The sequence below is a fragment of the Staurois parvus genome, unplaced genomic scaffold (genome assembly GCF_062004578.1).
Source record: "Staurois parvus isolate SC_StPar_1 unplaced genomic scaffold, SC_StPar_1.0 ptg000194l, whole genome shotgun sequence".
Classification (NCBI taxonomy): domain Eukaryota; kingdom Metazoa; phylum Chordata; class Amphibia; order Anura; family Ranidae; genus Staurois; species Staurois parvus.
Genome location: NW_028317990.1, coordinates 684,646 through 709,768, shown reverse-complemented (window position 1 = coordinate 709,768; position 25,123 = coordinate 684,646). Strand labels below are relative to the sequence as shown.

The following is a 25,123-nucleotide window of genomic DNA, read 5'->3' as shown; positions in this document are numbered from 1 at the left end:
ACCTGTATAATCAGGATGCTTGTTTCCTGTAAAATATGGACTCAATTCAGGAGTTATCAATCCTGGGGAAAACGGACAACCCAGAGCCCCTCACCCTGCATACATGAGAACCCTGGGTAACATAAACCTTATGACCCTCTGACAGGGACCTAGAAGGGTCAAAATCTCTTTATAATCCTGTACCCCTTCCCATGGTCTCCCACAGTACACAGAGCACGGAAATGCAATTACTTTAGCAAACAAAACATTACTAAATACCTTTTCTGATCAGCAGTTAGAGCAGTCTTGTGAGAGCCTTGGGGGGCAAGCTGCACACACTCATGTGTATTGCTAGAGAGTTTTTTTTTTCTCAGGAGTGCATGTGATCAGCACTGTCCAGACAGAGGGTCAGGGGTTATTCAGAAGTATCAATGTCCAGCAGAGTACTGGTTAAAGCTTGTGGGAGGAGCTTTCATTCTCCCCTGATTGTCCTATGAGGCTGCATAATCCCTGGCTCTCTGTCTATACAGTGCTGACCACATGCACTCTCCCAAGAAAAAAAAAAACTCTCTAGCAATACACACCAAAATCAGCATGTGCAGCTTGCCCCCCAAGGCTCTATTCTATCAGCAGAGAGATTGGGAACAGTAGAATAAAAGGAGGATCCGAGAAGACAGGATAAAGCAGCCTTTTTGCACGAGGAGAGTTAACCGTTTAGGTTCCACAGTGAGTATAACAAGATACTGCATATACTACTAGATATACAGACTGATTTTATGATTGTAGGGTTAGTAACACTTTAAAAACACCCTTTTCTCTCAGTGAAAATACTGCTTTTAGTCTCTACACTTCAGTGCTCTGTACAGGCAGTACTTATTTATAGTCACCCCTCAGCAGTATTTTTACAAAGATAGTAGGGTTGCACAAATATATTTTTTTTACCGACGAGTACCGATATTTGTGCTCAAGTACTCGCCGATACCAATTACCGATACCGTTTCGGTGCAATTTGAGCCCATACAAAATGAATGGGCTCAAATCGCACTGCAAATAATCTAATGTGATTTGAACAGGAATGTGGTGCGATTCCTGTTCGAATCACATGTGGTTTCTCGCACCACTCCTGTGTGAACCCAGGCTGAAATCACTGACAGGCCTGGGTTCACGCAGGAGCAGTGGGGAAACCGCATGTGATTCAGGCAGGAATTGCACCATATTCCTGTTCCAATCACATGCCATTCTTTGCAGTGCGATTGGAGCTTATTCATTTTGTGTGGGCTCAAATCGCACTGCAAAGGTATCGGTTTAAGGTATCGGAGCAACCATAACAATATGACAAACAAGATGGAGGGGCAGTGGGAGACTGCCATCATGACAGGACATACAAATCACTTTTGAGTACTACAGTAATACCTCGGTTTAAGAATTTAATTCGTTCTGCAGGACTTTTCTTATAGCGAAAAATTCTTAAACCGAAACGCCGTTTCCCATAGGAATGCATTGAAAACCAATTAATCTGTTCCGGAGATCAGAAAAAAGTAAACACTAATAAATACTGCATGAGTTATTTTATCAAGTCATGCGGCATTTTAGTAGTGACAACCATGTGTTAATATTTCAGCTGTTAGCGGGGTTCCCCATTGACAGCTGAATGTAAAAGAATTGCCGGCAATTAAAAAAAATAATAAAAAAACTGCGTGGGGTCCACCTTCCCATCCATACCAAGCCCTTCGTGTCTGGTATGGATTTTGAGGGGAACTCCCACGCCAAAATTTAAAACAAAATGGCGTGGGGGTCCTCCCCAAAATCCAAACCAGACCCTTTTCAGAGCATGCAGCCTGGCAGGTCAGGAAAGGGGGGGGGGGGCAAACAATGTTTCTTTTTAGTTTCTTAAAAGAAACAACATTTCCGTTAACTTTGGGGAAAGTGACAGCTAATTCTGTGAGCTATAGTGAAGAAAAAAAAAAGAGGCAGTAATTGCATTTAAAAATCAGCACTGACATACACTTCGTATTTGCGAAAAAAATTCATACAACATTTGTAAACTGAGGCATTATTTTCAGTGGATTTTCATTTGTAAACCGAAAATTACTTTAACCGAGGCGTTCTTAAACCGAGGTATTACTGTATATGCAAAAGAATGTATGACCAAACTATTACAGCTGAAGCTGACTAATTACTACTGACGATTACTAAAACCTATTCTATTCTGTGGCCTTTATTTAGGATCTGAAACACCCTCTCTTTGTATGTAGTGATAAAAATTGCATTACAAGACTTCACTTTCAGCAGATCTGAAAAAAAAAAAAAAACTGTCCGGAGTTAGGGCTCGTTCACACTAGGCTGTTTTGCCAACGCTTGCCAAACGCCCCTATAGCGTTTGGCAAGCGTTGGTCCGGCGTTTGCGGAGCGTTTTTTAACGGTCTGCAAACGCCGCATGCGCGGTTTAGCGGCTGTTGCTAGGCGTTTGCCGAGCGTTAATAATGCCCCACAAACGCCTATAATGCAGTTTGAGTGGTGTTACCGCTCCGCAAATGCCCCGCAATCGCGTCGCAACTGCACCGCAAACGCCGGCCGGGCGTTTGCGGAGCGGCACCATAGACGAGAATAGGAGGCTTCAAAGCCTCCTGACCCGTCCAGAGGCGTCCGTTTTTCCGCGACGCAACGCGACGCAAACGCTCCCGTTAGAACAGCACCATGTGTTGTAATGTGTAGAATTGGCAGAGGCGTTTGGGAGGTAAAAACGCTTCCCAAACGCCTCTCTGCCGCCTGCACACAAGGCTAGTGTGAACGTAGCCTTAAACTCAAGAATGGCTCATGCATTATCTTGCAAAATTGGTGATAACAAAAATCTTATCCTTTAGTTTTAAAAAAATTTCAGTTTCATGGAAGCTTCTCTTTTAAAGAAAAACTTTTCTTATAAACTTTGGAGTAGACTGCAGCAGTGATGTGGTTAAGCCAATATTATTAATTTGAAAACATTTACATGCCAGACACCAGCCATCTGATCTCTGGTATTGCCGACTCTCCCATTTCCTGTCTGGCTGAGATAATACGCTTACTCAATGGTGCAGACATTTTTTGGCCATTTTGTGTCACTTTAGACAATTTAAGATGCAACGTCTGACAGCTGTGACATGACTTATAAACAGATGTTTTCATTTACACTGAAAGGTATTAGCTACTCCATGGCTGTGCCTTAATAACTCTTTGGGACCTGTGGAAAATTCAGGTCATTCTAAAGAAACATTGGCAAGGAGATTTGTTTAACAATTAAGTTAGAAGAGCAGTTTGTACTGGATGGGATTAAGTATTCTTATCCCTAGACATACTGAAGCTGCCTGAGTACTTTGCATTAGTTTTGCAAGGAAGATAAATACATTGTGGTTTAAAAGGTGCGATCTACAATCAAAGCAGTGATTGGGTTAACGTTTAATATTTGGCAGAAAAGATGTCCACTAAATGTATCAATAGATATGAGATGACCATGCCCCATTCCAACAGAGACAGTGCCTGGTTGAGCAGGTTCAGGGCTCCCAATGACATCCTTTCCCCAATTACTGTTGCCCCCCCTACCACATAAGCGGCAAATCACTGCTCGCCTCCTTCCCTCTCTTCACAAAGCCTGGAATCTTCTCAGGACAAGCCAACATTCAATTGTTTGGTTAGTGCAGTTTTTTTGTTTACTTTGGCCACCAACAGAAACCCATAACAAGATGCAGCCAAGAACTGGTGTCCTCAGACCTGCTCACAAATTCAGTAAAACAGCCAATTGGTGGAAATTTCAAGCAGAAATCCCCTGCCAACCACAGCAAATGAAGTTATTGGTGGAGCGTAAATAGGACAGCTGATACAGTTAGGCCCCTTTCCCACGGGCAGAATTCAGTTTCCTCTGCAGGGGATGGGTCTGCTGATCCCCTGCTGAGCATAACAGAGCAGGCAGATGATAGGTCTGTGTCTGTTCAGCTTATGCAGAGAGGACATGGACACAGCCCACAGTGCTCTATGGGCAGTTGGATGTAAACAGACTGGCTGTCTGTTTACACATAACTTGCCTTCTGATCCAATCCATCTAGATGGAGGAGAACAGATTCCCTTTCGCTTTTTTTTTTTTGCAAACATGACCGGATTGGTGGTAGGAAGGTGAAAAACTGGCAGGCAGACCTGAGAGGATCGCCCATGTAACAGTGGCCTTATGCTTACCTACAGACCTTTGGCTGTGAGGTACCACTTTTGAACTTCAGCCATCACTGCTCTCACCACCTGAACCCCACTGCCAGGGCCCACAGAATTTTATAAAACACTCGGAGGCTCAGTAACAAAGCAGACGTACTTGGGGGGAATTCATTAAAGCTTCTGAACCACCTTTCTGGCGTTAATCCCTCTTGTTCATGTATTGCGTCAAATTCATGAAGCATCTTTGCCACTTTTGGTTCTGACAGTGACTCTTGCACCAAATCCAGGTAGTTTTAAAATGCACCACTTTTACATTGTGATGCACTGAATGTGCCTAATTCCAAATAAAATACAGACACCTCTTACAAAATTGGAGCTAATTAAGATGACCTCTCTTTTGGCATACACAAAGAGACCAAGGTAAAGTGGCACAGGATGTGCCAAACAAGTTCTAGACAGGTATATGAATTTGGTGCATTCTGCACCACTTTTAAAACTCACGAGAGACACCTGTCTTCGCCAGTCTTTATTAAATCCAGGGAATGTGTACTGTAGGTTCCATCTAAAAATACAATTCTAATAATGAAGTCTAACAGCTGGAGAAACGTATGTTGTCAAAAAGCAACATTTTCTATTTACTGAAAGGTTACCAGCAAAATCAAGTTACCAACTCTATCCCAAAAATCATTATGGTTGTACACCAAGCTTCAGAGGGCTGGGAACCATCTGTGAAAGCCAAACTATTCACCAACTACTGAAAATATTTATTAACTAAACAGGAGAAGAGCTGCATTATGTATAAATCAAGGTATTCCCAAATCCCTCATCTGACCTTGGCCCTTGAAGTTAGCATAAAATGAGTAGAAAGCTGGCCTTCAAAGTGTGTAAACTTTTTAATATGATTTTTTAAATTAAATACAAGAGTATGTATTGCCATAGAGCAGGGGTGTCTAACTTTGACTATCCTGGGCCTCGCTGGAAGAAGTGGAATTGTCTTTGGCCACATAAAAAACACAATAACAATAAGGATAGCTGATGAGCAGAAAAGGTCAGGCAGACCACAAGTTAACAATTACTGATATACATAATGTACCTGAGTAATAAAACTTCATTTACACCCCTGTGCTAGAACTTCAAGCAAATTTTTATGCAGCACAGTTCCTAAACATTCTTCAACCATAGCCAGGAACAAATTTTGGTAAGGAATATGGTATCTTAACCACTTGCCATCCTGAGGATTAACGCCCCTTAAAGACCAGGCCTCTTTTTGCTATTCGGTGCTGCACTATTTCAACTGATAATTGTGCGGTCATGCAATGCTGTAGCCAAACAAAATTTACATCCTTTTTTCACACAAATAGAGCTTTCTTTCTGTGATATTTGATCACCTGTGCGCTTTTTATTTTTCGCGCTATAAACAAAAAAAGACCGAAAAGAAGATCTTTTTTTAAAGAAAACCAATTTTTTTACTTTTCGGATATAAAAAATATATAGTAAAAACTCAAAGTTAGTCATAAATTTAGGCCAAGATGTATTCTGCTACATGTTTTTGGTAAAAACAAATCCCAATACGTGTAAATTAATTGGTTTACGTAAAAGTTATAGCGTTTACAAATGGTGGTGTAGATACTGGATTGTTAAAAAAAATACTAATAATGGCGGCGATCAGCAACTTATGGCGGCAATCAGAGACTTATAGCAGGACTGCGGCGGGCATTCTGACATTGGGGGGGAACTGATTTGGTGTCACTGACATCCCCAGTGACACTAGTACAGTGATCAATGCTGAAAAAAAAAAAAAAAAAAAAAAAAAGCACAGACAGTGTACTAATGGCACCGGGCAGGAAGGGGTTAACATTTGGGAGACAAAGGGTTAACTGTGTGATGGGAGTGTTTTACTAGGGGGCGTGCTTCACTGTAAAGCACACTGATCGGGATGGCTGTGCTCAGCCATCCCAGCAATGTGCCCAAACTGACAGGGAGGAGGGCTGTTGGTAAACAATGCAGCCCTCCTCCCTGTCGGTGATCGCCGGTTATCACTGGCCGGGACCCGGTGATTGACACCCAGGGCCGCAATCGGCGGCACGGGTAGGGTGGGCGAGCGCCCCTACCCGGAAATGCAAATTCACGTATATATATATGTGATTTTGCGCACAGGGCCCGCCCTGCAGCAGTAAATGTACTGTGGGAGGGCCTCAAGTGGTTCATTTTCCACACATCATGACACAATACAGTTTTAGAACTGCAGCTGGTTCTGTTTAAGAAGCCCTCATGCATTCTGTATGTGAAAGAACTTAAAAAAAAATGTACCTGTGTGGTCACGTCTCAACATGTCAGTCTAGCTTGTATGGATTAGCAAAAAAGCTAAAATCCCACAACGCATTTCCTTGATGTCAGTAAAAATGATGTGAAATGGAAGGGAACGATGTATTTGTAGTCTAACAGTGACCTGTATATTAAAATGGTCTTAAGGGCAGAAAGTTTTTTGCCTTCAATCATTTCTAAGAGATGGTGAGAAACTGAATACTTGTGTATTTACACTGCTATTCATGAATCTGGCTACTTGGTAACCGTGTGTTAATGGAGTGGATGGTGGTATATTATATGGCCTAATTGGCCAACTAATGGGACATTTCTACCTGGACTGCTACTGACCGGCAAGCCTTATTTGCAAATCATAATTGGACTCTCAGGCGTCCTACAATTACTCATATATGACTATAGGACAACCGGTCCCTAACCTGACTCCTATCTCTACTACATGGGACACTATTGAATAACAATCATCTCTTACATTCAATACATGCTTTATTGACCCACATGTTTCCTATCTTTAGCCTTCTCACCCCCTCCCCCAATGTGTGTATGTTGGAAGATGTATGACCAGCTGCTAAGGTGACGAGACAACATTGTCTTTTTTGTCTGATGAAGTTACGGTGGTGGTGTGCTCAGCTTCTGCGTGTATATTTGTGCAATTGTTGTTTTGATAAACGCACATTTGTCTTGATGCACATTTTGATAACGCTGCATAGAAACTACCTTTTTGGGGAACCCTTTCCCTATGCACATATGTATTGAGCATGAGTTTCAGTGACCACACCCACCTATTTTAACTTCTTTTTTTTCACTGAGTCGGCGATCATATGATAGCCGATATTAGCACAGGGTGATTTTGAATTGAATCCCTCCTATATCGGCTGTTTAGGCCCTTGGTTAACTCTTTTTTAGTCTGTTCTATTGCTCCCAGAGCAAGCAGCTAACTCTGGGAGCACTTGACAAGGGAGAGGGGCCAGAAGCTCTGGCAGGGGACCCAAAAAGAGGAGGACAGGGGCTGCTCTGTGTAAAAGCATTGCACAAAGCAGACAAGTATGACATGTTTGTTATTTCAAAGTAACAAAAAAAAGCAAGCCTTTAAAACCACTTTAACTGCTCCCATAATCTGATAGCGGTCAACAACCCACAGGTTACTTAAATCAACTGCTTATAAATTTTATCATTGGCTCTGCCTTAATCACAGACCAGAACTGAGTTTATTAACAGCCATGTCCTGTCATGCCATGTACTGAAGACCCTGGAGAGATATCATTTTTAATTACTGAAACCAGCCAGATCTTCATTGTAGATGTACATGCCTTTGCTTAGCAAGGCTCGCTTGGCAGCTATATTCTTTGGTTACTGTCATGGGATTACATAAATGTCAACCTCCTGCCCTTTGCAATAGCAATAAGTGGACACCAGCAGCAAGACTGGCCTTGTATTCATAAAGCTGGCCTCTAAAGTAGTTAGAACTCGTTTCGACCTTGAGAAAGACTCAAGAACAAGCAGCGGGTTCCTGGGCGGTGATTAATTGACCTGGTCTCACTTTCCTGCGAGCGGCAGCATGGAGAGATAATTCACAGATACACCAGATAAAGGAGAGTTGAAAAAAAGTGCACAAAAGACAAGACAGAAAAAAGGCAAAAGGAAGAGAAGAAATAGGGGAGAAAAGCAGCCCAGCCCAGCAGACCATTTGCAGCAGCTAACGACTTGTTCATTATGAGTGATGATGGATAAAGACTTCTCACGCTGCGATGGGATGGAGATTTATATGCATAGTTCTGTCTCCCAACTTGGGAGAGAGATCATCATCATTTAATTCTATCTCAGCGGTCAGAGATGGGCGTCCGGAGGAGCTAGGTACCACAGCGTGCTGTCAGCTGGCACAATCTGAGCGCGTGCAGCTGGAACATCTGGAGCAGGCTGCCCAAGGCCCAGGCTGAACAATAGAGTCTGGAACTCTGCCAAATTGCTTGCAGACATTGGCAGCAGAATGAGGCTCCTGTCCCCTCTGCCTCTCGCTCATTCTTTATGAGGATCTGATCTCTCCCAGGCTTCCTTATCTGTCCCTGGGAATATGGCCTTGAGATTGCTCTCCTGTGTCCTTCACCACCTTATCTCTCACCACTTTTATTAAAAACTTGCTCCCCCTTTACTCATGGCTGTCAATAGCTTGTTAAACCTTTTGATGAATGGGATGCTAGTTGTTGGGCGAGGCATAACAGCTCAAAAGGTTTTTTGGGAACAGTTTAAACTTTACTACATTCTAGGATAGCAGAAAGCGATGTTCCCTGAGAAAGACTGGAAATGGAACAGAAAATTATAAATGTGTCTATACAGCCAAAATTTTGTTTTTCTTTTTGCTAGAGTGAGGAAATTATCCCCTTTTGAGGTTTTACTGCTGTCCCTGCGAGATGGATGCACTCATTCTGCTTGTCCTGGAGGCTATGGTCACTAAAATAGAAAGTGATGGGAAAACAAACAGTTTATGGTTGCTATCAGAAAAAGAGGTGAGGACAAACCTTCCAATTGGGACACCTGTTGCGGTAAGGGGAATTTCTTTATATCTATGGGACAGGAAGTGAAGGGAAATCTTCCCAAGGGGACTCAGACAGCAAAAAAAAAAACCACTTGAAGTTTTAACCCTTCCCTAAACTGTGCAAAACTAAAAAATAGTTTTACACATACTTTATTTAAGGCAATATAAGTAAAGTAGTAAGACTGTAAAATGTGCAGTATGTCCTAGTCTTCTTCTATAGTTGCAGTGCATGTCCCAGGTCTGGTTAATCAGTTTGGCAGGGGTGCTTGGAGGCCAAGGCAGGTTGCAGAGAACCACAAATCTAGGTAATTACAGTGGATCTTCGCCCACCAGTACATTATTCCTCCTCTCCACCCCTCCTTTGGTCCTCTGAACAAACGGGGCTTTTTGTTTTCCTTTATTTATTCTTTTTTTTTTACATGTGCAGTACTTCCTTTGCCTCTTGGGATGTCACATATCTCAGGAAACAAAGACTTTCATTCAGAAAAGGAAAAGGAGGTGGGCATATAGGAGCGTCATCAGTAGGTGTACTGGCTGAACAGGTAACAGCCAGTAACCTCTTGATGACATCACATGGAGGAAAGGGACGAGCACCGCCAAAAGAGAAGAGAATCTCAGCTGGACAACGTTGGATCTGCTAAATGGTGGGGGGCACAGGAGGTGTGCGAGGGATTGGGAGTTTGAAAACCCGCATTAAGGAAAAACAGTGTTTCAAGTGTGTATTACTGGAGTTCAGATTTTTACCTTGGCTTTTGGCTAAAAGGGTCAACCCACCTAAACATAACAGAAGCCAGCCCCTGGCTGAGGGCTGGATCAATAAATTATTATTATACAGGATTTATATAGCATCAACAGTTTGCGCAGCACTTTACAACATGAGCGTAGACAATACAGTTACAATACAATTCAATACAGGAGGGTTTAGAGGACCTACTTGTAAGAGCTTACATTCTAAGAGGGAGGGTCATGTGATACAAAAGGTAATAGCTATGGGGTAATAAAAAGAACTTTTCCCAAGTCTCACACACCTGAGTTTCTTTGAGAACCCTTCCTGCGTTTCAGAGCTTTCTCCAAGATCTCACGCATGGTTACACTGGTACTGTCCACCTGGATCAAAGAGAATCCATGGGCTGCATTTCTGTAGAGAAAGAAGTATTATTTAATTTAACAAAAGGAACAAAAAATTGGGGAATTAAAAATATATTGGTTACTAAATAAACACATGGAAATAATGCAGAGCTTAGCAATATTTTGTTCTGCAGAATGTTAGAGGTTAAATGTTTTGTTCTATGCGGACTCTTTACAGACGCATGTTAAAGTGGAACTACACTGCATCTGAGCACCATAAACCAAAAACACTATTAAATACATTTTTAATATGCAAAGCAAACTCACTCATCCTTATATGTCTCCATGCTTAATTTTGTTGAAAAGTGACATTGAAAATGAACCCCCTAGCATTTCTAGGTGTGGCCATCTTGAGGAAGGGCAAATAATTCATGTAGCATTTACTTCCTGGAATCCACCTGCTCTTAACTCAGGAATGCAGGCAGGAGGGTGTGCTTAGCTGAGAAAACCCTTTCTCCCTTCCTGAAGACTCCTGGGATGTATTACATCTTTGCTTAGACCTGGAAACCAGGAAGTAACTGAAGAAATGTGAAAAAAAAATGAAAAACAAGTAAATAGAATATACCTTCCTATCTATTAAATAATGCTAGCAGCATAAGGAAAAAAAACAGTCAATGTTAACTGGGAGAGTGAAGTTTCGCTTTAATACTTTCAGGTGACCATCCTAATTCCTGTCACCAAAAGGGTGAAGTTTTTTAACCATTGACATGGTCTGATCTATGGTTACCATTCATTATTGTTTTCCAGGGACAGTCCCCATTTCGAGGGGTATGTCCCAAAAAACAAGAATCCCTGCTGTTGTCTGCCCACACACCAATTACTGTCTCCACCCCTGTAGCAGTTTCCAGAGACCAGCCACAGGCAACCATCAAGAGAAAAGAGGGAAGGGATGTATCTGCTACGCCTTGGGAGTCCCAGGCTGCTCCAACCTCTACTATACTATGGGGTGTTTACCTAAATGTGATTGCCAGCCAAGATGCTTGGGTCAGCCAGGAAAGGTATATCTGTATAGGTATGTGGGTATATTTATGTATGCATATGTATTCAATGGGTAGAAAGCTGCAAGTACACACTATGTACTAACAATACATTACACACCAAATACACTACTTTCTAGCGAAAACTAGCCATACTTATTTAAAGGATAAGTTAACCTTTGGGAACATGTTACATGTTCCACCCATTTTTAGGTTGGAACATGTAACATGTTCTCATAGCTTCAGACGTGCCCCCTCCCTCCGACAGATAATATTGGGAGAAGTCTCCGTGTACTATGTGTCAGATTGAAAACGGGCTTCTGTGAATGAACTGCAAGTCCCAGCAGCCATAGTGGTTGTGGGCTTGTAGTTTTCAATTAACTACCACGGCACTATGGAGTGCTGTTGTAGTTCATTCAAGCTTTTTGCAAGAATATCTGCTTGGCAGTACATCCTGTACAGCAAGCAGATATTCTGACAGGTCTGCAGGCAGGACCTGCTTGGCATCAGAAATCTACTGATCGCTGGTGCAATGCTTTCCAGGCTCCTTCGGACAAAAATAATAAATGCACATTTTTTTTGCCTGCAAAAAAAGTGCATTTATTATTTTTGTCCAAAAACATGAACTTATCCTTTAAGCCCTTTCACTGTTACCACAATTTGGCCACATTAACAGTTCATTGTGGTGTGTATAGCGTGCTGCATCGTTTGTCTTTATACCCACCACCAGTGAAGGATGAAGAAGTACTTACAGTACTGAATATTTCCATATACTGTATACATGAAAACACCAGGGGTAGTTGATCCAGGGAATTTGGATTGCCTCCTGGAACATCAAGAGAAAATCCCCCCCCCCTCCCTAGAGCTAACTGGATCATGCCTCACTGGGTTTTTTTTCACCTTCCTCTCTAGTTCCCATCTAGTTCAAGCAACAGATTTTTTCTGTTGCTTGAACTAGATGGACATGTATCTCTTTTTCAACCTAGGTAATAACACAAAATATTGTATTCTGCTAGGTTATAGTGTGTCAGTTTCGGGCCTACAGTTAGCAATCACAGAGCCCAGAAAAAAAAACGGTAGTTTTTCAAAACAAGCATGTTTGGTGCACAATAGCATACTAAATTTCTCAGCACTAATACCTGCAAGGTAATAAGAGGACTAATCCAATCTTCATATTTTCTAAAGAAAAGAGCAAGAAATAAACATGGAAGCTGCATACTATGGCAAGGGGTCTCTGGGGAATGCAGACCTACTTTAAAGCAGAACTAAACTCTCTCAATCAACACTGACTATTTTTAATCCCTATGCTGCTAGCCTTAGTTAATAAATGGGAAGTTATATATTTACTTGTTTTATACTTAATTTACATTTCCTAACCACTTGCCCTCCAGAGGATTTACCCCCCTTCCTGACCAGGTCATTTTTTGCTATATGGCGCTGCATTACTTTAACTGACAATTGGAACGCTGCACATAAATGAAATGTCGTTTTTTTTCTTTCGGTGGTATTTGATCACCTCTGGGTTACTTTTTGCGCTATAAACAAAAAAACTCCGACAATTTTGAGAAAAAGAAAAAAAAACACAATTTTAGATTTTTTCCTATAAAACAAATCAATAAAAAATTTTTTTTTCAAATCTGATTTTTTCATAAATTTAATCCAAAATGTATTCTGCTACATGTCTTTGCATAAAGAAAATAAGTGTATATTAATTGGTTTACGTGAAAATTATAGCGTCTACAAATGGCAGTATATTTAGTGGAATTTTTCTTTTTCTTTTTTTAATACTAGTAATGGCGACGATCAGCGACTTACAGCAGGACTGCGCTGGGCATTCTGACACTGGGTGGAAAATGACTAACTGCCACTGACATCCCCAGTGACAATAATACAGTGATCAGTGCCAATAAAAAGCACTGATACTGTACTAATGACACTGGACAGGAAAGGGTTAATATCTGGGGCGATGCTGTGTGTTTTACATTGTGTGTTGTTTTACTTGGGAGACATGCTGCTTTGTATCTCTCTGCTGTGTAGAGAGATACTAAATAGCATGTCCATGCTGACAAGAGAGAGATCTGTGTGTAAACAAACACAGATCTCTCCCCTCTCAGCCCTGCCGACAATCATCGAGTCCTGGCCGGGATTGACTGACATCTTCAGCAGCCAATAGTGGTGCAAGTAAGGCAGCGCACATGTACCCTACTCGGGGGGGGGAGAGAGAGAGAGAACGTGATTTCGCGCAGTCGTGCCGCCCTGTAGCAGTATTTCTGCTATAGGGCGGAGAGCAAGTGGTTGTAAAGGCTTAAGGCTTTTTACTTTCATGCAGTCTATGTATGAGGTAAAAAAAAAAAAAAACCTTCTGTGTGCAGGTCCCCCCAATACTTACTTGAACCCCATCTCGATCCAGTGATGTGCACGAGAGCCTCGGCTCTCCCAGGTCTCTCCATCCTAATTGGCTGAAACTGCAGTAGGAGCAACTGGCTTCCGCTACTATCAATCACAGCCAGTGATCCAATGAGGAGAGAGCGGGGAGCAGGGCCGAGCCGCGTCTGTGTGTCAAAGGACAGACAGAGCAGCGTCTCGGAAGCAAGCCTGTTCAGGTGCTCCTATAGCAGGCACTTGGCAGGAGGGAGGGGCTAGGAGCGTCAGTGGGGGACTCCAGAAGAGGAGGATCAGGTCTGAACTGTATAAAACTACTGTACAGAGCAGGTAAGTACAACATGTTTGGTATTTAAAAAAAAAATTGCAATCACTTTAAGTTGCTTCTTGCTTTCTGGAGTCTTCATGGGCTTTTTTTTTTTTTTTTACTTTCATCTGCAGGAGGGAGGAGGGGCTTTCTCAGTTAAGCACACCCTCCTGCCTGCATGCCTGAACTAAGGGCAGATGCATTTCAGGAAGTAAAGCTACATGAATCATCTCCCCTTACCCAAGATGGCCACAGCTAGAAATGCTATTGGGTGTTTTTCAAAGTGATTTCTCAACTAAATAAAGCATGAAGACATGGATAGATGGGCGAGTTTGCTTTGAATATAAAAAAAACAAACAAACAGCATTCTCAGTTTGTGAGCTCCGATACAGCTTAGATCTGTTTTAAATAGATTTCTAAACTTTAGTGAAATACTGGAGCTCAGTTCTTGACATCGCTCCAGTCCTCCAAGGGCATAGAGATGTGTGGCGACCTTCTTTCCTTCAGTCATCTCTATGCCCAGCGCCAAGATTGATGGTTTCTCAGGTAAGACTGAACTACCAAGCAGCGGCTGGCGGCGGCGAGGGGCGGGGTTTTTTTGGCAACTGTATCAGTGCTTTTTTTTTCATTTCGGCCACCGAAATGTAATATATACTGTCCTATTCTCTTTAGCTTGCTATTAATTTTGCTTTATTTCTACTGGATTATCTTTTCATACAATCTGTTTTATTATATCAAGTTATCTAATGATCAGTGTTTTTGTCTGGTATTTTTACATACCTTTTTCTTATTTGCAGCTATTTTTTTACATTGGAAGTACACATGGTGTACATTTTTAGTCTTATATACATATTGCCGATAGGAGATGAATACATTTCATAATGTGTTTACATAAAATTGATTTGAGACACTGCCATTTGTGTTTTGCGTCATTTGCGGACAATATTTTCTCCCAATTTATATGTTGGAAAGTGGCCTATTGCCACTGAAAAAAAATTGTCCCCCTTAAAATTAAATGTTTTTGTCGTTTTGTATTTTTATAGCTCAGATTAAATGAAATAATGTTATGGTCACTGTTACTGAGTTTTCTCTTAACATTTGTAATAAGCTCTACATTGTGTGAAATTAACAGATTCAGCAAAGCATCATTTCTATTTGGGCCTTCTATAAACTGTCCCATAAAATTTTCCTGTAATACGTTAATAAATGTCCACCCTTTTGCTGTACCAGCAGTACCATTACACTAAACAATTTCAGGGGTAGTTAAAATCTTCCATTATCACTATAGTCTCAGCCTATGCAACTCTTACAATTTAAGGAGTTCAGTCTCTCCCTACTCATGAATATTAGGGTGCTGTAACATACTCCAGTAATTCAAGCATCCCTGTTAGTGATCTAAAACTCCAAATAAATGTTGCCCCTGTAACATGTATTGCATGAACCACTGTGCATTGTTTATTACTCATGTCTTCTTTTTTTTTACAACTCTGTCAACCATAATGTGGATATATGTCAACTGCATAGACCACTTTTGTTTGGATGTCACCTGTGTCACTTTCTACACTAATAGATACCTGTTACTATGTATTATTGTACTTGTGTAACTTTGTAGGGTTTTTTTGCAATACTTCCTTATTCCTGAGCAATAATCATTAATAAATGTCTGCGCTAACTGGATCTATTACTTCGTAAATTACAAGCTGCAGTTAAAAGATCTAAATATGAAATTAATGCAATACAACCATGCTACTATTGGATCTTGTGTTAAATGTCAAACTAAATTAAGAGCTAACTACATATAAAGTGCAAAAATAACACAACATATAGTATAAATTTAGAAATATCAAAAACAATTCATATAAAAGATTCCATGTGAAAAAACTCCATATAAAAATCATATTCTATCGAAGTGAAAAATGTCCAATGTGCATATCTTATATCAACTCATTAAAGTGAAATTCCAAATATAAACAGTCTGGATGTGCAAATCATAAGTGAATGATCAACTAAAGTCCACCCATTAATCCAATAAAGTGCAAAGTGTTCCAGCTGCCAAGTGCCCAAACTCTGTTCTTAGTGTCCATCCATAAACCTGTAACACCACGTGTCTTCACCTGAGCCTGCACACCGTACTCACCCTCTATATAAATTCACCTATCTCACAACCCGTATTATCCACAGCAATTGTATATATTGAGCGTTGGTTGTCCCAAATACAGTATATATGAGTCTCTAAATAATTCAACTCTCCAGGTTAAACATACGATTTTATCTCCAGCCATACATCAATCAATCTTCTCGTACGATCCCATCTTGCGCATATATCTCAGAAAGAGAGGGGTACTCAGAGTAAAACCATAAAATATTTATTGACAATGCAAAAGAGTTGCATTTACAATGTATAAGTGTCCGCCCGACACTAAGGTTCAAACATGTAATCAAAATTGCGTTGTATACTTCAGCGGTATGATCCAGCCACAAGCTAGTAGACTGTGCAGGATGACATCACAATCCGAACCACAGCATCAAGCCATCATCGAAGGTCATTCTATTTTATATGAATTGTTTTCGATATTTATGCATTGATACTATATGTTGTTTTTACACTTTATATTTAGTTAGCTCTTAATTTAGAGTTTGACATTTAACACAAGGTCCAATAGTAGCGTGGTTGTATTGCATTAATTTCACTTCCTTTTTCCCACCTTTTGTATTGTAAAACCTTAAAGCAGATATCCAGTCTCCTAAGCAATTTTTTTTTTTTTTTTTTTTTTTAAATAAAAGCATCCTGTGATTGTTATTATGCCTACAGTATAATCTGGATATTGTAATAAGTGTCTACATGCTCTGTAGTTATAAATCCTTAATTACTTACATGAACCTGGGAGGCAGGTAGCGGCCATTGCTGATGTGGGCATCTGAAGCCTGCTCCTATTTATTTCCGGGATTCAGTGCAGCTGCCTACCTAGCATGCACCTCCCGATCTCGCACCTGCACAGTAATGACATCGCGAGGTGCACTTTGTTGATTACAGGTTGTCATAGCAATGGTGCCATCAGATAAAGTTCCTGCCTTGGTATGGCAACTTGTCACTCAAACTTTCTGCTAATAGGTTCCCGAAAACTCCTGAGATAGAGGACGCAGAGTCCTTGGGAATTGCCTAGTGACGACATCGCCTAGGTGGCCAGGACTGGAAGTGCGCCTACATACATTAAAAAAAGGTATTTAGAAATTTTTTTAAAAAATTCCATTTCTGACTGTACTGCAGGTGGGCAGTGCAATCGTGGGAACATGTCAAAATGGGTGGAATTCGGCTTTAATAAAAATTGATTATATAAAAAATTGCCTCTGTAAAGCCGACACTGAAAACGTACTTCTCCTGCAGCCCGCACCACCTAACCATTCAAAAGATATTGCTGTCTGAAAATTGTAAAGTCTGTAAAAACCTACACAACCGCTATATCACTACAGTGTCCTGTAGTAATAAAGGTGTTTGCAGGTGGAATGACTGCAGGTGACTCAAAACATCAACACACACAGAAGTGTCGGTTTCTTCACTGATCAGATTCGGGAGCATATGTATTCACTTTTGTTTTTACAGATGAAGCTTTTTTTGAACTTTGAGATTGCTAACAGGGTCGCTTTAAAGTGGGACTTTAGGCTAGGAATGAAAATTGGCAGACAGGCATAATTTGAATGCAGAAAAGATATGCTGTGCCTTTTCTGCATTAACACTACTTACCTGCCTGTTGGCCCCTGCACAAGTGCAGCTCACTGCATAAATTTGGCAATGCCGTATCTGACGTCTTCTCGGCTTAACCAATATCAGTGGCTAATTATCGAGAAGCTGACCTCACGAAGATGTCAGCGGCCGGCTGGGAGTTCAGAAGATGGCGTATCGCTGGAGGTGAATATAGTTCCATTTTAATTCAGTGAACCCATATGTGATTCCATCCATAAGGCCTTAAGCACTATCACACTCCATCAACAAGGTTATCATTCACCTGTTCTTCAGCTGGCCATAGATGGATCGAAATCTAGCCAGTTCAGCAGGAACTAGATAGAAATTGTTTTCTCACACAGTGGTGTTGATTTACTAAAACTGTAGAGTGAAAAATCTGGTGCAGCGCTAAACAAAGACTAATCAGCTTCCACCTTTTTGTCAAAGTTTTATTGAACAAGCTAAAGTTAAAAGCTGATTGGCTACCATGCATAGCTGCTCCAGATTTTGCACTATCCAGTTTTAGTAAATCAACCCCAATGTCTCAGTGGGAAGGATTTCTATATCCACCTGGATTGTGTGGATGGAGGAATCATTCGTTTTTTCGTTCAGACCATTGCCTGAATGAGAAAAATTGATCTGCCTATGGCCAACATTCAATCACTTCTCATAAATTAGCAGCAATCTTTACAACTTATGCTGTCACTCTGAATAAGGCAAAAATGGAAATATTAGCATCCCATTCAAGTGAAGAATCAAGCAATGATGATAGAATTGAAACACATGGGATCACACTTTACATTTAGCTCTCCACTCATTTTTGCTACACAATTATAACTGCATTATTCAATTTATAATTCTTTAACTGCAACAGTCCTACCTCCACCTTGTCCTATTTCACCCATCAGTAATATCTGGTCTATATTGAAATTAAACTTATTCTCCCCATTCTTTACTACTTGGCCTTTCCCATCAACCATCCCACAAACCTATGCCCAATCCTAAAACAATATCTGACATATAACTTATACACCAATTTAAAAAAAGAAACAAAAAAAAAAAAAAAAAAACAGCCCAGTACCCTAAAAAAAGTTAAACCTTTCCTCAAGCAAGGTTTCAGAGAAAACATTTGATTCCCTTTAAATTACTGCTCATTTCCCTACTTTGATTCTAAAGAATCCTCCTACATGCATGGTATACTGGTACTGGTCCCAAAATAGTCTACGCCAGCTAGGTCACAACAACCAGTTCCTCCCAGTAGTCCCAGTCCACCACATGCTAAACCCTGGCCTCAAAAGGAAAAAAATATTTGGTTGAGGCAGTTCTGGTGACAAAATATATATAATGCGATCTACCTGATGACAGAAACATTAATGTCATCACCTGCCTAGGCCTTCTTGCATTACAATCCCCATGACTATGACATGAGCAGATCTAATTTTGAGAAGCTACTTTTAATGTTGCCATACCCAAATCAAATTGGGAAATGTATTTAAATGTCCAAGCAAAGGCCTAGCTTTGCTTCTGTTGCCCCCTTGCCTCTCCATCAACAAACTACCTCATCCTGAGACCCCCCTCTACCAACCACATCTACCCCGTTAAGTGCAAGTCAGTGAGCAGTCTTTTTTCAAGGTTGTCATTTCCCTCAGAGTGTTGTCTTGTATCTCCCGATCTATAATACAAACCATAAAATAGGAAACATGCTCACATCTGCCAAAGAGGTATTAACCTTAAAACTGATACTTCAGTTGTATATACACATGAAACCGACTGTACAAAACAAAACCTTCAGCCTAGCTAGAGCACATTTCTCAGTTAGGTCTTGTTCACATGGGTGTAATTAAACCTATACCTGTGCAAAAGGGCGTGTTTGCCTGCACAGGAAGCATAGGTGTTTTGTGAGTGTGAGCGGCTTGTTTTGACAGGAGGTCATATGATGCCCGCTCACAATGGTGAGTGTCCCGTCCGACCTATAGCAGATTTACGGTGTTAAAGAGGTTATAAGGGGTACATTTTCTGTTTCTAAAATAATATGTTATATTTAACTGTTATGTGCAATAGAATTGCACAGAACAGCCCCAAAACGGCTCTTCAGGGGTCCCCTGACGGTTGGAGGTCTTTAGCTACTAACTCTGCAGACAGTTGGCGACTTTTGTGCACTGTGCGCTTCAGCAGGCATTAACCCAGCTCTGTCATTTTAAGTGGCCTACCACTTGATGGCTGAGTTGTTGTTGTTCCCAGTTGCTTCCACTTTGTTATAATACCACTGACAGATGACTGTAGAATATTTAGTAGCCAGGAAATGTCACAGATGGACTTATTGCACAGGTGGCAACCTATCACGATAGCACACTTGAATTCACTGAGCTCCTGAGAGCGACACATTCTTTCACAAATGTTTGTAGAAGCAGTCTGCATGCCTAGGTGCTTGATTTTATACACCTGTGGCAATGGAGGTGACTGGAACACCTGAATACAATGATTTGGAAGGGTGTCTCAATAATTTTGGCAATATAGTGAGTGTATATAAAATATATATATTTATACACACACACATACATACTCACTGGCCACTTCATTAGGTACACCTGTTCAATTGCTTGGTAACACAAATTGCTAACCAGCCAATCACATGACAGCAACTGAATGCATTTAGGCATCTAGATGTGACTTTGAACATGGTATGGTTGTTGGTGCCAGATGGGCTGGTCTGAGTTTTTAAAAAATTGCTGATCTACTGGGATTTTCATGCACAACCATCTCTAGAGATTATAGATAATGGTCCGAAAAAAAGAAAATATCCAGTGAGCAGCAGTTATGTGGATAAAAATGCCTTGTTGATGTCAGCGGATAATGAAGATTGGAAAAACATTGCCTGGTCAGATGAGTCTCGATTTCAAACTGCAACATTCAGATGACAGGGTCAGAATTTGGCATAAACAGCATGAAAGCATGGATCCATCCTGCCTTGTTTCAACAGTTCATGGATGAGCAGCCGACAAATCTGCAGCAACTACGTGATGCGGTCATGTCAATATGGACCAAAATCTCTGAGGAATGTTTCCAACACACTGTTGAATCTATGCCACAAAGAATTAAGACAGTTCTGATGTCAAAAGGAGGTCCAACCTGGTACTAGCAAAGTGTACGTAATAAAGTGGCCAGTGAGTGTATGTTGTAAGTCCCATTGTAACGTGATTTACTGTATGTTGCACCTCATTTTTTTGTCAAGATTAAAAAAAAAAAAAAAAAACCTGGTCCCCAGCACTTCCCATCCTAGGGTGAAAAGGCTGTTTTTCTATGCACATTCCCATGGTTAACAAGAAATGGACATGTTAGAACAAAGTGTGCCTGAACATCTATTCTCATAATCTGAGGGCAACAGCAAACACTTCCCTCTGATCCAACCACCACAAGTCTGATTGACAGCAGATCCCGGATGAAGCAACGTAAAGGTAATTAATCTTTTTAAAAAGTCAAAATCATGCTTTAGATTATGGGTGCACAACCTGTGGCCCTCCAGCTGTTGCAGAAAAGTCCCATGAGGCATTGCAAGGCTGACAGTTGCAAGCAAGTCTCCCAAAGACTGAGGCATGATGGAACTTGTAGTTCCGCAGCAGCTGGAGGGCCACAGGTTCGGCACCCATGCTTTTAGATAGTGACAATCATATAATGGAAAGTTTACTAGAGGAAAATTTAGTTGTGCTTTACATGTGACTGAAAATATTTCTAAGGTAGAAAAAAGTGTTAAACTGGTGCCTGCAGTACTTGTGTTAGTCCTGTGTCCCTGTGCATAGGGCCTCTATTGACCCTCTGTCATTCATCTGTCAAATGCCAGAGACTCTACTGCCCACTGATATTTTCGTTTTTAGGGAAGATTTCCCACCAGGTGTGGTAGGACTGAGTTGAGTGGTTGACCCAGTGCAGGTCCACCACACGACAAGGCAAAATGCATTGCCTCCTACCTGGCTGGTTCACGATGATGCTCTACTTTTTTCAGTGCAGCGCAGGGCGATGCAATCCACCGTCTTGCATTGTGCTGCAGCCAATAGAACTTAAAAAAAATGTCACTGTGTGACATTTTAATAAAGTTTATTAACCACTTCAATACCGGACACTTTTACACCCTTCCTGTCTAGGCCAATTTTCAGCTTTCAGCGCTCTCACATTTTGAATGTCAATTGCGTGGTCATGCAAAGCTGTACCCAAACTAAATTTTTATTTATCTATTTCAGGTACTTATATAGCGCCATCAATTTATGCAGTGCTTTACATATATACTGTACATTCACATCAGTCCCTAAGGGATGTACAATCTAAGGTCCCTAACTTACATTCATACATACACATACTAGGGCCAATTTAGACAAAAGCCAATTAACCTACCAGCATGTCTTTGGAGTGAGGGAGGAAACCGAAGTACCCGGGAGAAACCCATGCAGGCACAGGGAGAACATGCAAACTACAGGCAGGTGGTGTCGTGGCTGGGATTCAAACCAATGACCCCAGTACTGCCAGGCAGAAGTGCTAACCATTTAGTCACAGTGCTGCTCATTTTTATCATTTTGTTGTTGAGATTAGCTGTGATTGGCCACAGCTAATCACAATACACAGATGAGCTGTGATTGGCCCAATCTGTACATCTAATCACTGTGACCAATCACAGCTAGTGACACAATTGTATGGCATGAAAGGACGCCATCCATTGTTTATAATTGTTATGTGACCTGCTGTGATTGGTCACAGCAGGTCACATGGTACTGGCAACGGGTCGGTACACTAATCTGTCATCAGCTGTGTCCGAGGTACACAGTCGGTGACAGATCTTGGTCACACCATGGCCCCGCAGGCACGCGCAAGGAGCGATCCGTGAAGGACATCATACCACCTAGTTCGACAAGAGTCCTGCTCGGCCGCCATTCTGCTATTGGCCAGGAGAGAACAGGTAAGAAAAAAAAAGGAAAAGTGCAATGCACCGTGATGGATGCATCAGGACTGATGCCATCTCACCATACACTACCACTGCATTCTGATGGAGAGGCTGGTGTGAATGTACCCCTGGAGACAAGCTTCAGAAGTATCAGTTAGGATAAAAGTTTAAAGTGGCTCTAAAAAGCTCAAGGCTTTTACCTCAATGCATTCTTTAAAAACCTTCTGTACAACAAAATCTCTTCCTCACCCTCCTTATACTTACCTGAGCCCAATCTTGATCCTACGCTGTGCGTGAGAGACGAGGAAGCTGTGTCTATGAACACAGGCAGCAGGGCTTGGGAGCAAGCCTGCATGAGTGCCCCCATAGGAGGTGGCTTCCTATGAGGGCACTCGCTGCAGTGAAATAGCCAGGAGCACCAGCGGGGGACCCCAGAAGAGCAATTGTACAGAGCAGGTACCTATGACATGTTTATTATTTTTATGGAAAAAAAAGTTAAGATTTCAACCACTTTAATCTTGACTTGGGCAGAAACAAAGGGCCCAGGCTATCCATGGGGGCACAGGCATCAACAAAACACAGGTACTTGGAGGCACCAAAAGTTGCCTGCACCTCAGCATTGATCCTACCTTGGAAACATTTCAGAAAGGTCAGTTTCAATTTCTTGCCTAGAGTGGAATAGGCCACTCAACAGCATTCCTCAATCTAGTATATTTTCAATAACAAAAAAATACCTAATCAGGTATATTTAAAATATGATCTTGTTAGTCATTAGAAATATAAACTATAATAAAAATATGTATTTTAAGAATTGAAGTACCGTGCCTCCAGAGGTATACCATTTAAGACAAAAAACACCCAATTATCAAAAAGGTCATCCATCTAATTGCAACTTTCCTCCTTAACCTGACAACATTAAACATCAGCGCTAATGCTTGGAGAGAATGCATGCTCAGTATGACCTAACTGGTCACTTTGCCTGTAAATATCTGAATATGTATGACTACCATTACAGGTCTTATTTCATAATATGTATCTGTCCTTTCTGTTTTAAAAGCACAGGGCAGGCAGTTGTTGATGGATGGTGTAGGACACAGATAAAGGATGGTTTTCTGTGTTCGTTCATTACACTGTGCTTTTTTACTTAATGCACAGACTGGCTGTAGGACCTTCGCAATTTGTATCTTCCTGCTCTACCTGTGGAAGCCACATCCAACCTGCCATGTAGAAAGCTGGCGGTGATAAGTGAAGCTTCCTCCCATCTTTAATGATAGCGATCATTCTTGACTAACGGGTCTCTCCATCTTCCTTTATGGCCACTGCCTATTTCAGCCAGGGCAAGGAGGGAAAGGATGGCGGGGGGTTGAAGGAGAAGAAATGTTGCTGCAACATGCCTCATAGACCAAGTTCAGATATTATTAATGAACAGGAAGGCAGGATAGAGATACAATGACAGGCAAGCTCTTTTTACTCAGTGCCTTCAGTGGATGACCATTGTATCTTATACAAATATATCTAATATATACACATGACCAGTAATCTACAGTGTGCCTTCTTCTAATTGTGCTTTTTATTATTTAATATTTTATTGGGTAATTCAGCCAAAAATAGCCTTCTCCTGGACTTTTTGAATGCATGGTTTCAAAGTCTCCAAGAAGAAATTGCAGTGTCATACTACTCAGTGTGCTCCTTACCTGAACCTGATGTGCAAGTAAGGCCTCATCCACACTGGACGTTTTTGCCATCTCTCCTAGGCACATTTCCTCTTTCCTAGACAGCGGTGTTTTGGCAGGAAAAAAAACGCTTGATGATTGTAAACCCATGTAACGTCTTTGGCGCGTCAAACTCTTGGAAATTATTTCATTTTATTGGTCAGAATAATAATTTATTCTGGCCTTTGAAATAAATGAACGCACAAGTAATAAACTCGCCTAGCATTACCGTGTGTTTACAGGTATCAAACATTTTTTCTACGAAAACGCTTCTGCTCCTAGACATGCTGGTAGTGGAGTTTTTCTTTCTGCTTCTAAATGCCTATGTGTACATGGACACATTGTCTATCATGCAAGGGCGTTTAGAGACAGGAAAAAAAAAAAAAACCACGCCAGATACCCTCAAGAGCAGTGTCAAAAACGTTCAGGTTACATGAGGCCTAAGGCTTACATGAAGTGCAAGTCTTAGCAAAAAGACCTACCTATTCCTGGCTCTCGCCATTCTGTAATGCCCCCACACCCTCACTGATGCTAGGAAAGGTTTTCAGATACAGTTCTTTCCTTGGTCCCAGCACAGAGAACTGCCCACTCACTGCTTCCTCTACTACTGTAATGCAACCCCTACTCTGAATGATGCTAGCGGACAGACCAGCAAATACAGTGCTCTTCCAAGTCACGCCTTCATTCCTCATGGGTGTGATGTGATATGTAGTTTCAGAGGCAGGCACGCACAGCTATGGTTCACACTCCCACAGCAGAAGGGGACAATCAGAGGCACTGCAAGGTGCACAACACACAGGATTTTTGGTCTAAGAAATATTTTTGAAGCTCCTGGCCCCTCTCCCAAAGTCACTTTCTATGTTGGAACTTGTGTGAGCTTGCTCCCGAGCCCCACTCTGTGTGTCCATTGAGGGGGGGGGGGGGCTAGGTGTGATTTACAGCAGTGGGAGCCAATG

The 25,123-nt window shown here is 41.4% G+C and overlaps 1 protein-coding gene across 3 annotated transcripts in view; it reads right to left on the bottom strand.

The window, feature by feature from the left end:
* The window catches only part of MAPKAP1 (MAPK associated protein 1), a 307,717-nt gene that overhangs the window by 128,819 nt on the left and 153,775 nt on the right, over nucleotides 1-25,123 (bottom strand). For all 3 annotated transcript variants that reach the window (XM_089677866.1, XM_089677867.1, XM_089677868.1), the window contains one exon: nucleotides 10,039-10,148. In XM_089677866.1, coding sequence (XP_089533992.1) covers nucleotides 10,039-10,148 — 110 coding nt within the window. The remainder of the gene's footprint in view (nucleotides 1-10,038; nucleotides 10,149-25,123) is intronic.